At 34.1% G+C, this 13,079-nt stretch overlaps 1 protein-coding gene across 1 annotated transcript in view; it reads right to left on the reverse strand.

Annotated features, from left to right (window-relative positions):
- The window catches only part of Stxbp5 (syntaxin binding protein 5 (tomosyn)), a 136,308-nt gene that overhangs the window by 64,375 nt on the left and 58,854 nt on the right, over positions 1 to 13,079 (reverse strand). Inside the window, exons 11-18 of the mRNA XM_013026941.1 lie at positions 12,778 to 12,856; positions 10,027 to 10,181; positions 9,604 to 9,676; positions 6,166 to 6,313; positions 5,881 to 5,948; positions 5,572 to 5,612; positions 4,823 to 5,043; positions 3,858 to 4,036 (exon numbers count right to left, since the gene is read on the reverse strand). Coding sequence (XP_012882395.1) covers positions 3,858 to 4,036; positions 4,823 to 5,043; positions 5,572 to 5,612; positions 5,881 to 5,948; positions 6,166 to 6,313; positions 9,604 to 9,676; positions 10,027 to 10,181; positions 12,778 to 12,856 — 964 coding nt within the window. The remainder of the gene's footprint in view (positions 1 to 3,857; positions 4,037 to 4,822; positions 5,044 to 5,571; positions 5,613 to 5,880; positions 5,949 to 6,165; positions 6,314 to 9,603; positions 9,677 to 10,026; positions 10,182 to 12,777; positions 12,857 to 13,079) is intronic.

Genomic DNA, 13,079 nt, shown 5'->3' on the forward strand with positions numbered 1-13,079 from the left:
AAAAAACAAGGACCAAGACTCACCTTTGGGCCTACTTGTAACTTCTACCTAGGAGATCAAGGTAAGAAGTCTTATCACTCTGGTTTAATAATAGTGCTTCTATTTTCTCTGACCTAGCTCATTGAAAAAAAGTAAAGTATTTTTCAGCAGAAAAAATGATTGTATGGTTCTGATTCCTGGATCTAAAGCCATGAACATTTGGAGGCAAAAGAAATCACAAAGCTCCAATTGAAGTATTCTAATTCTGTTGAAGATGATAATGCATACTTATATGGAACTGCTGAATTGTTAAAATGCTACTTAACATAGTTACTAAAATGAAGTACAGAATGTGATTTTTAAAAAAAAACTTTCAAAGACACACTATACTTTAGAGGTTTATCAAAATTAACAAGAGCTGGAAAAAGTGCATCAAAATCATATGAAAAGGCACTGATGGAGCTTTGTCAAATTTGAAAAACAAAAGAGGAAAATGTAAATTCTGTACTTCCAAGTCTCATTCTAGCTAAATATATACTAGAACTGTAGCTAAAAGGAGGTATGTTTCTTTGCATGAGACAGAGGAGGGTGGGAGAAGAGGAAAGGAAAGACAAGACAGCATGACACAAGACAAGACATATTTGGAGCTTGGTTGTGTACAGTGCAGGAGCTAAAAAAATATACAAATATCCTTGTTTCCCTTTGTCACATGTCCTATCAGGGCAAAATCATTCCCAGCTAGGAACTACTGGCATGTTTTGGCAAATGTGTAAAGAACTTTTGTAACGTACTTTTAAAATGATGGTGATATTTTTTAGGTCTATGTGGCTCATCTTTCATGCTATTGGCATTCTTTATGGCAATCATTAAACCAATGGAGAGAATCAGCAATGTAAAGCTTGATTCTTTAAATTCAAGCAATTTCTTTCTTATTTTACCACCCTCCCTACTTTGAAAGTACTACTGCATGTTTTCACTTCCAATGGGAAGAAAAGTCTCCCACTTAAGGAAAATGGAAGACAGGAACTACTTGGTGGCTTGAATGTGTAAAATCGCCAAGATGCAGTGTGGCAGTAAAAGTTAAACTGATGCACTATTCCTTCAAGTTCATTTTAGAACAATGCTCTTAGGAAAAAATAACCAATCAACAACAAAGCCTACAAAATGAAAATCCCCAGTGCCCCTATGAAAAAGCCTGTGTCCAATCCTAAATTGGTACAGTAGCATTATGCCTCTGCCTACCTGCCATTTTCTTTAAATGGTGTTCTAATAAATCTTTGTCTTCCTATTCTGTCTCAGTAAATTCTTTTGTCAATGAGGACTCCAAAAATCGATGAAATTTTGGTGGCATGTACAGGGAGACTTGAAAGAATTCCTTCCTTTTCAAATCAAGACTTCTGGTAGTAGTGCACTCAGAGTTTAAGAGACAACTGTGAGTCTCTGGCCATGGTGACTCCCTCATAAAACCCAAAACCTTCCTCCTGTCAAGTGTCTGGATCCCATTGCCCTTAGGTATGAAGTCATTCATCCGAGACTTACATAGATTCTACTTCCTCTATGTTGTGGGTCTCTGGACAGGGTAACTCTATGGTGAAACTCACATCTTCTTACATTCAGTTCACAAAAGTTAAGGGTCTGCCTGTTCTCTCCATTTCCAGCATCCACTTCCAGCACAGCAAAGAACACTACTTCTCTCCTAATATTTTGACTTATACATTTTTTTATAGACTCTTCTGGTCACATCATCTTTGCCCTGCAGAAGGATTTATTCTGCACTGTGGAATAAATCTTGGTGTCAGAGCTAAGTTAGGTCTAGTTAGGTCTGATCAGGACTTGCACATTGACTTTAGTTTTTTGGATCCCTGCAACCCTATAAGTAGCAAAACAGACCTACAGGAGGGATGTTCAATGTGTCTGGCCCTGTTCTCTGAAACTGATAATTCCCTGGATCTTCTAGATGATCCCCTGCAATCTGTACCACCTATATGATCCAAACCAGCTTCCAGCTCTCCGACATCCACTACCTCAAAGGCATCCAGCCTTAGAGCAGCCTTCCTTCTCCCAGTTCCACAGAGGCACTTGCCCTTCCTGTAAGTCCTTTTCTTTCCAGTTCCTCCTGGTCATTTAGATAACCCCAGTATTCTATCTCCTTCATATATCAGGTTGGAAAATAATTTAATGTCTACATTTAAAACTCCAGAGGGAGAGGGTGACATTGTCCAAAAAGAAATGTACTCTTTACCTGGCTCATGTAACTGTAACCCCTTTGTACATCATCTTTATAATAATAAAAATAAAACTCTAAAGGGAGTTTGTGGATCCTCTCCTGAATTTTAAAACTATATTTTCTCAAGAAAGCAAACATATATCCTTTCTTTTCTGCTCTGAAAAACTCTCATACTGACTCTACTGCTTGTAACGGAATAGACTTTGCCCGATTAAAAACTGTTAATAATGGTAGTCTTTAGACTATGTTCTTATTTGTAACAAGGAAAAAAGATAAATAAACTTACTGTACTCCATGAAAGCCCAGCTTAAGACCATTCCCTCTTTTGTGTGTCAGGACTGGGGCTTGAATTCAAGGCCTCAGGCTCTCACTTGGCTTTGGCACTCATAGCTGGCACTCTACTATTGAGCCATACTCCCAGTCAGCAATGTTGATGATTAGCTGGAGATGAAGTGTTGAGACTATTTCTGCACAGGCTGGCAGAAGAACTCAGTCTTCTGAGTTGCTACAATTAGGGGTGTGAGACACTGGTGTCCAGCTAAGATCATTCCTTAAATCTCACAAAAGAGTCTAGACTGGCACTGATTCCCACCTGACCTATCATTTCCCTCCAATATGAGACCAGACCAAAAGGGTTTGAAAGACTTGGGACAAAGTTCATCCTGGAGATAAGGAATCATTCAAAAACCAAAAGCTAGAAAAAAGTTGTTCAAACAAAAAGGAATAGTGTCAGAATCCAAAGGGAGTCCCTTGTGCCTTCCAAAGTATCTTCAGCCAAGACTTTGTAATTTCATAAGAATAGTTATATGACAGCAAAGCCATGTCTGTTTACTTTTCGGCTGGATATGGAGTTGTACCACAGCCATTCTATCTTTGGCATTTCTAGAGCTGCAAATAATCTGGATACTTCTCCTTTTATATGGGCATCTGTAACCCTTAAAAACAGGAGTATCCAACTCAGACCTCTGCCACAGGCTCCAGAATTATTTCAGGTATAGGGTCAGAGACTGAAAAGATATCTCTTCAGTCCTGATTTTTGTTTCTCTTATTATCCTGACGACAAATTCTTTTACCAAACTGTGGCTCCAAAACTCCATGACACCCACCATTCTCATGTATGATCACAAAGTCATTCTAGATTTCTTCAACAATTTTAACTCTTCGTTTATTGCTTAATTTAACCACTCAAGATTTTACTTGAACAGAAAAGAAGAACAGGAAAATTTCATCCAATTTTCTCAGTTTAAAAACAAGATAGATATAAATCTAAAATACTACATTAAAAGGTTTTAAATAAAGGCTAGAACATTGCTAGAAGGAGGTGAAAAATAAAATAAGAAGATGGAGTTTAATTTAAAGGCTGAAAAATAAAGAATGTTCAGAGTGGTCTACATACACATAAATCCAGACTGAAAACATGGGTGGACTTACTGAGCAACATGTATAGAAATAATCCCTTGAGAAAAAGCTTACTATTTTAAGGGTATTAAATGGAACCATCATTTCTCTTATACTATAAAAAAGTTAAACACAGCAGAACAGAGGAAAAGTCATTCTCATGTCACTTATTCCAATGTAAGACAATTTGTAAGTGCTTAAAACTTATCTAAAAAGATCAATGTGAAACAGTTCTATTTCTTTTATAACTTACTTTAAGCAAGGAACATTGTCACGAAGCCCATCAGATGAACTGCTACTGGTGGATGGATGAGACTGAGGGGGAATGGGTTGTGGATTGGAACCTCCTACAGGCGTCGACAAGGGTGGTGGCTGCTCACTCTCTGGAGTTTCCACATCATTTATTTCATACAACAATCGAACCTCAAGCATCTGTCATAAAAGTAATTACTATAGTCATCTTATCTTCCTAAAGATAAAAATTTAGCATGGGGACTGGGAAGGTGGCTCAGTGGTAGAGCGCTTGCCCTGCATGCATGAGGCCCTGGGTTCGATTCCTCAGCACCACATAAGCAGAAAAAAAAAAAAAGCTGGAAGTGGTACTATGGCTCAAGTGGTAGGGTGCTAGCCTTGAGCTGAAGAGCTGAGGGACAGTGCCCAGGCCCAGAGTTTTTTTTCAGGCCCCACAACTGGACCCCCAAAAATAAGAAAAAAAAATTTATCATGATTTCTAGAGTTAAAAGCAAAAAGTTTCTGATTCAGCTTTTTAAAAAATAAAGCATAAATTAAAAAAATAAAGCATAAAGGATTTTACAATTTAAACAACACCATATTAGCAAATACACATACTAGTGTTAGTTTTTCTTAAATACATAATATACTTAACAACTGAAATATCCACTTCACATATATTCCTCAAATACTATTTTTCTTTCTGTTTTATTAGCATACATTATTTATACAAGGAGGATTTCAGGGTGATATTTCCCCACTAGTATGTATATTTTTATAAAAGATATAAATATGAAGATATTTACAAAATACTAGGAAAAAAACAATTGACAAATTAAAAAATATCAGACTGTTGACATGGAAAGCAATTTAAAAGACTAATAATACCAGAAAGACTTCAGTAACAAAATACTAGGAAAAAACAATTGACAAATTAAAAAATATCAGACTGTTGACATGGTAAGCAATTTGAAAGACTAATAATACCGGAATGACTTCAGTAATCACTTCCTGTTTGCTGAATCTATAAATAATGACATGAGCTGAAACTCCAGCTATGCACAGCATTCTACTCTCTGGGCACCAGGAGATGATCTGAATGGCATACGGATCTTCATCAACAATGTCTGTGCTTGGTTTGTCTTCTTTATTTCTTGACTTTTCAAATACTTTAGATGTTTTTAATTTATATAGTACTTGTAAAGTTACTAGAAAAAAGATGATATCCTGTTACACATTTTACTATAAAGGATCAATTAGTTAAATCAGTAATACATATAAGGTATCATAAATAAATGGACGATAATGAATATTTGTCATATATAAAAGTCACTCTCTCCTTCCTTTTTTGATATTATGAAATTGCTACATATATTTCACAAAGACAATGCAAACATCTGTATGTCTAAACTTATGTCAATATATATTTATATTAATTTGAAATACATGCTTCTGTTTCTGATATTGAAGAGAAGGTTTGAAGATATTTTGGAGAAAGCACTAGAATACATCCATTGAGAAATATTCTTGATTCACTAATAACTTCAAAAGTATCATTATTCTTAAAACTGGAAACATATAACTTGACAAATTAGTAAATTAAATTTATAGTCTACAAATTTCAATAACATATACTATAAATTATTATAAAACAGCTAATGCTAGTTAATTATTATAAAACAGGACCTAACAAAGGGATGACCTATGACAATATGACAAATACTCAGAACACTTACTTGCAGAAGCATCCCAGAATTTAACTGACCCGTCAGCATGCCTATAAAAAACAAAGGGAACGAAAATGTGAAGGAAAGGATAAAAAAAAAATACTTTTTCTTTTTCTTGCAAATATATTCTTATTTTAAAAGATAGTCACCAAGATGAGTAAAGGTAAACATTGAGTAAATGGACAGATACCTGACAATGTTATTTACTATACTGTAACAAAACAAAAAGCTCTACCTGCCAAAGTAACTAAACCTCGTGTAATCTTGATTACACTTAGCTACTAGTCATTTATTTGGTGAAAACAGACATATACTTACCCTGTAATAATTATTTCTGGGTAACTTTGAGCACCCAAGCCCCAGTTACCTCCATTAATGGGCCATTCCTTAAAAAAAAAAAAAAGTCACTGTATAAAGCCACTTGTAAGCATGTTCTGTGTATTTTCATGCACATTTAACATGTACTGTTATATAATATACAACTGAAGACAGAAAACATATTTTACTTCCAAAAATGATTATCTTATCCCTTTTTCCATACCTCAAGGTTTTAAATTTAAAATACTGAAATGTCACATTAAGTATTGAAAGTCCTGTTAATACCTTTTTGCTGTAACCTTGACGTTTCTGTCTAGCGCCAACAGAATAAAGTGCAGGAATAAGGTCCACAGGACAGTCAGCAAAATATTCGCAACATGTAACAGGGGATTCGTGTATACTCAAAGGGTAAGGATTTTCAAATATAGGATATCTTTAATAACAGGAAAAAGAAAAACATTATTTAATGAGCAATAACTTGTAATTAACATGACATGAAAAAATTTACAAATATACATTCTGCTACAAAGATTTAGATTATGTAAACAAGTTTTTTAAAAATAAAAGATGCTCAGTTACAACAATAAATTAATAAACTAGTTGCAGCTATATACCACATGTCCAATACTAAGAAGGGTAGGAAGCCTCTGGCTTTTGAGCCACATAATGCCTGAGAAATCATTCAGTACAGGAAGGACAGACACACAGGCTCTATAAATGCTTCTCAATGGCTGCCCATGGTTATCTGCCCATATCCATGTCCATGAATGATATTAAAAATATCCTAATGGCCCTTGGCAGATGAAAAGGTTTCCTCCTCACAAGGATTATCTATCTTTTTCTCATTTACTTACTGTACCAAACTTATAATAATGTAAGCATTTTCTTAAGGACAAACACTTAGAAAGTAACGTGCCAAAGGTATGCCAGAAAGTACTTGTAGAAGAATTTAAGCTCTGTTCTTAGTCATTAAGTTATATAGTTTTCAATAAACCAATACCTACTTATATCAGCCAATACAGATTTTCAGTTTTATCACCAACAATATATGTAATCTAATATTAAAACCAATATTATCTGATAAAATTAATCTTGACTGTCACCTTGATTGGATTTAGAGATAGATGCCTAGGAGAACAGGCACCCTTGGGTGGCTCTGTGAGTGGGTTTGTCCCTAAGATCATCAAGGAAGGAAAGACTTGCCCTGAATATGGGTGGCTGGAAGCTGGAATGGTAGTAAGTGGTGAAGAAGGAAAACCTGTAGTATAGGGATTATTACTCTTCACTGCTTCCTAGCTGCTAAGCAGTGAGCAGCCTCTGCTGCTCTATACACTCCCCATCACAAAGCTCTCCCTCACCACCGAAACCTCTAAAACTGTGAGCCAAAACCAATCTTCCCTCCCTTAAGCTGTTTCTCTTAGGTATTTGTCACAGCAACAAAAACTGACTAATACGTCTTAGTTTAATAACCATCTAAAATGTCAATGCACTTTAAAGTTTTCTAGATGTGAAATTATCTAATTCAATAAAGCAAAAATCCTTTCAAAAATCATAAAATTATGGATCAAGAAAATGTGGTATATATATATATATATATATATATATATATATATATATATATGTATACCCACAGATGTGTATGTGTATATATATATACATACACAATGGAATTCTATGCCTCCATCAGAAAGAATGATACCACCCATTTGTTAGGAAATGGAAAGACTTGGAAAAAATTATATTAAGTGAAGTAAGCCAGGCCCAAAGAAACACAGGTTCCATGGCTTCCCTTATTTGCAATAACTAGTATATGTCTGGGACAAGTAGAAAAGGTCAAAAGCTATGTACATATGACCAGATAAGATGAAGTTAAGCGAAATGAACCCCAGGATAGGGGCACAAGTCGTTTTTTCTTTCTTCCTATTGTTTCTAACATATTTAAAAGGTACCATATGATTTTATTTTTTTGCTTTGTATGTCCCTCCCCCATGGTTGTATAACCCCTGTTTTCATTGTATTTAATGTCAGTATAATTTGGGGAGGGGAAGGGAAAAAACAAAATGTTTAAATAGGAATACAGGTTGACCCACTACAACAATGAGATGTAGAAGACATTATGTTGAAAAACAAACTTTACAATTTAGGCGGGGGTGAGGGGAGTGGGGAGGGTGGAGTTTTGTGGAGGTGGGAGGGAAGGGATGGTAGGGGAAAAACAAAGGAGGAGGCAACAATGCTTGATAGGAAATGTACTCATTATCTTGCTCATGTAACTGTAACCCCTTTGTACAGTATTTTCATAATAAAAAACATTAAAAAATCATAAAATTAAAGCAAAAGCCTATCTAAACACACAGTAACAGTTCTTAGAATGAAGAATAATCACTTAAAAATTTCTAGAAAACAGGAACTAGCTAAAAATCTTTTAAAAATACAAAATGGTTATTCTGTAAAATATAGGAATACTGATTAGGTTTTCCGTAACAGTGATTTAAAGGAAGTTGGAAATACTTTAAGAAAAGCCCTTTATAGATCACCAAAGAAACTCAACAACTGCCATCCTTATCCTCAAACAGAGGGCAAAACACAAACCAAAATGTGCAGTAACAAAGTCAGGCAACTTTCTTCTATTTGTAGGACAAATCTTTGTTTAGTTCAATGACTCTACTGTACATTTAACTAATACTTTCCTTAAATAAAATGACCTATCACATTACTTTGACAGTATTATTTTTGACTCAGATATATATTTTAGTGCAGACTACATGTAAAAAGACTCAACTAGTTCCTATGGGAGTAGAATAACAAAATCCTATAAATAATAAATTATTCTAACTTATTATCAGGAAAAAACAACAAATGCTAGCAAGGATGTGGGGAAAAAGGAATCTCAAACAAAAACTGTTTAGAATCTGCCCAGATGCCCATAAACTGTTGGATGGATACAGAATGTTTTCAGCCATAAAGACTAAAATTATACATCCCCAAGAAAATTGATTGACCTAAAGATAATCATGTTAAGTGCAATAAACCATACTCAGAAAGAAGGTATCACATGTTTCTCTCATATGTGGAATCTAGATATAAAGGAGGGAAAAAGAGATTACCATAAAATAGGGGAACATTTTGGGTGGGGAAGCCCATGACTGGTAAGAATTATGTAAGTATAAAATGTGATATCTCTTTAACTCTCTGCGAAGTTTTCAGTTTTCCTATGAAGTAATGTCACTATAGGAAGAGGCCAGGTTAGCAGGTATCACTTTTTTTTTTTAAAGTATCACTTTTTGAAGTAACAAGCTGAAAAAAACAAATGAAAAAAAAAATCCAAGAGCAAATGATAGCTTAAACAGAAGTGTAACAAGATTAGTGATGCTTGTAATAATTAATGAGTCAATGGTATATAAAACACACTGCACCCAAAAGGAAACAGAAATAGAGAGACTAAAAGGTTAATTATTAATAAATTGTGATGAATCAATTTTAGACAGGCTGATTTTGTGCATTCAGGACAAGGAAGTATGAGGCTGAAATATGAAATGTCAGAAATTCAACAAAATTTGACTTTAAAAGAATGTAAATTATAAACAGGTAAAAGGATGGGGGTCTGGGGTTTTAGTAGACAGCAAAGTTGTAGATATAAATACAATACTAAAAGAAACAAATAGTTAATCTTACACTAAAAGAGATCTTTTCCACTACATGGAATTGTTCACCCAATGATCTTACCCATTCTGTGCAAGGTCTATTAGTACTAAATCCTTTTCTAGAAGAACAACAACAGCATATGGTTCTTGGAAATCTATAAAAGGAAACAATGCACAAACTAAAGTTTTAGTATGCAAGAGGACAACAGGATACAAAGCAAAAATTTGCTAATTGGTTTTAATTTTATTCATTCTCAAGTATTGAGCATTCTGGTTCTGTATTTCAAGTAAGTTTTTCATTAAATAAATCTACACTTATATGTGATATTAAACATAAAGTTTATTAATCAAAACAAACTGATGAAATAAAATCTGCAGTCTAAGGTAGCAGCTCTTTTCTAAAAGAATTAGCACAATAGGATAAGGAAACTACTTTAGGCAACTGAGGTCTTTGTTTTAAATACCATTGGTCATGGAGAATGAGATTAAAAGACACAAAGCTTACCATTGGGGTATGGAGTTTCACAGAGTGTTAGGAAATCAACAATTGAATAGTCCATTTCCAGCACAGCTGTACTTTTCCCATGCATCACTGTTAAGCAAGGTCTTCTTCCTACAGTATCATATGATAAACCTCCTGATAAAATAATAAAAGGTTCCCTGAAAATAAAATGCAGTTAGGATTATAAAATAGCAAAAAGATTATTTTTTGATGTATCATAATTTTATATAGTGAAACAATGAAATCTTAAATCTAAAAGTTTTACACACTTTACAGTTGAATAATCCCATATGGAATTTCTAATTGGATTAAATAAAATCCAAGTAAATTACTTCAAAATTAAGCAGCAATAAAAATGATAGGTGACCCAATTTGACCCTCAGACTTCCTCTTGGTCCCTATCACTTTTTCTTTCATTCCCTGCAGAAAAGTCATAAAATTTTTCCCTGGGTTTATGCAGTTTGGGTTGAATGCATGGCTTTTACTCTAGCCCTATCCAGGACTAGTCAACAAAGCTCACAGAAAATATCTTAATGTCTTCAAGCATCTATTAAATGTAATGCACTGACTTTTCATGATACATCAAGAAACGCTCTAGCTACAGATCACTTCTAACAACTGAGCAAAGGGCCACTAAAGTAATTTCCTACCAACCTGAAAACTTTTTTTTTCCCAAGTATTTTGGCAGATATACTATCAAAACCTAACTTCTTTGAACCAGGACAAGACTCAATAAAGCTAAGGAGAATCAAATAATAAAGCCAATCCAAGAAATGACACTTTGCCTTAAAAGTTATAATCAATAAATCCCTTGGATTTCAGTGAAAATCCTAGAAGAATATGGGACCTCATTAGTATTTCTATGATATACATTTTTTCTACATATATTGGGAAATGAGGATTTACTAAACTGTCAATCTCATATATCAGTGTCTACATTACTGCTTGTATTAGTAATCTTCTGAACATTCAGCATTTTTTTCAGACAAAAAAATACAATTTGCTAGTAGCTCATGCCTGTAATCCTAGCTACTTAAGAGGCTGAGATCTGAGAATCATGGTTCAAAGCCAGCCTGGTCAGGAAAGTCCATGAGACTCTTATCTCCAACTAACCACCAGAAAACCAGAAGTGGTGCTGTGGCTCAAGTGGTAGGGCATTTGCCTTGAGCTAAAGAGCTGAGGGACAGCGCCCAGGCCCAGAGCTTAAGCCCCACAACTGCCAAAAATAACCTCAAAAAACAAAAAGCAATTCAATTTCAGAGACAGAAACACAATTTTGACAAATTTCTAATGTAAATAATAACTAATTTGAAATCTATGCTCTCATAGTAGGCATCAAATGGATAATTTTTTGACAAGATAAAGCTTATTTTGCTGATTATATGTCAAGTTCAATAGGTGCCTGTACATTCATGATTCTATCATTTGTGTAAGTGTCCCTGAGTCCCATGTGTTGAAGGCTCAGTACCCAGCCTACAGTACCATAAAGGAAGTAATGGAGCCTTCAAGAGCTAGGGCCTAGTGGGAAGCAGTGCAGTCAGGGACAGGAGACGTTGGGACCACAACACCTTCTCTTCCCTCTTCATTTCCTTATGAAATGAGCAGCTTCCTCTGCCATGCACTCTCAACCAAGATATATGGTGAGGGCATAGATAACTGTATGCAAATGCATGTATACATGCATATGTATAGATGTATACATGTGTGATGGGTATACACACACATGTTGGGGACATAGGCTGTGAAACATAGGCCAACTGACTATGGGCTAAAATCTCAACACTGTGAGGAAAGAGAAACCTTTCTTCTTTATAAAGATGGGATTTTTCTTTTTTCTATTTTTTTTGTTATTTCTTCAGGGATTTTAGGAAATTGTCAGAACACTGACTAAAACAATTGGTTAGAATGAAAAGTAAACTGAAAATTATTAATGAATTTTTTTACTAGGCTTTTGGAGCTGTCATATAAAAATAGGATTACCAAAAACAGCAGCTAAACAAAACTGATCCTAATTTAAGGACCAGGGGAAAAAATGATATTTTAAACACTGAGGGATGAATTAAAAACATTCTTCTAGTGATCACAATTTGAGAGCCACTTCCCTACACTATATAAGTTCACACAGATTTTGTCTAGGTAATAACAGAAATTAAAAAATAAAGTTTCTTTGAAGGTTAAAGAGATGTAGAACTTTTAAAGAAGAATTTAAAAAGTTACATTTTATATATTTTATACTTAAATATAACATTGGGTACACACAAAATATTTTATTTACATTGTAAAAACTATCTCATTCTCATACCTAATTCATATAGTTACAGTATCTTCAAATGACTGACAACCTCTGGTTACATTAAACTGCATTTACTTTAGTGACCACCAAGTAGTCTTATGGGGTTTACTTGCTAAAGAATAAACCTTTCAGAAGTAACATATATAGGTAAATCAAGTTATAAATCTTCTTCCCTTCACTGCTTATACTGTTTTTCAACAGGAAATAAAAATTATTGTTTCTAAAATTTAACAAAATATATGAAGTTTGACAAGAAGAATAATTATAACTTTCCAAGACTACTAAAACCAGGAAAAAAGTATTTCATCCTGTTATTGATTTTTTGTTATTTTGTTTAAAATAAAAATGTGATAAAACTCAAGACTAGAGCAGGCCATTTTAAAGTAGGTCTTCAAAACTAATAGTAAAATGCTATTTGAGTAATTACAAACAACAATATTGGCAATGAAAGAAAATCTTACCCAGATCTAGTTGTCTTGAATTCCACCTTGAGGATAGGTTTGCATGGCTCTGGCTTCTTCCCATCCTTTAACTGCTTTCCTAAAATATATTTTCTTGCATTAAATTCTAAAATACTAAGTCACTTTACATTCTTATATCAATTGTGCACATAAAGTGAAATGAAATTGAGTAAAATATACCAACCTTTATGCATCAGAAACTCATTTAGATTTTTAATGATTTAAGTAATACATTTCTAAAGGTTCATAATAGAAACTATAGGAAACTAACATAAAAGAACAGCTTGCTTTAGAGATTTATT

Source organism: Dipodomys ordii, unplaced genomic scaffold, assembly GCF_000151885.1.
Source record: "Dipodomys ordii isolate 6190 unplaced genomic scaffold, Dord_2.0 Scaffold98, whole genome shotgun sequence".
Taxonomy (NCBI): Eukaryota; Metazoa; Chordata; class Mammalia; order Rodentia; family Heteromyidae; genus Dipodomys; species Dipodomys ordii.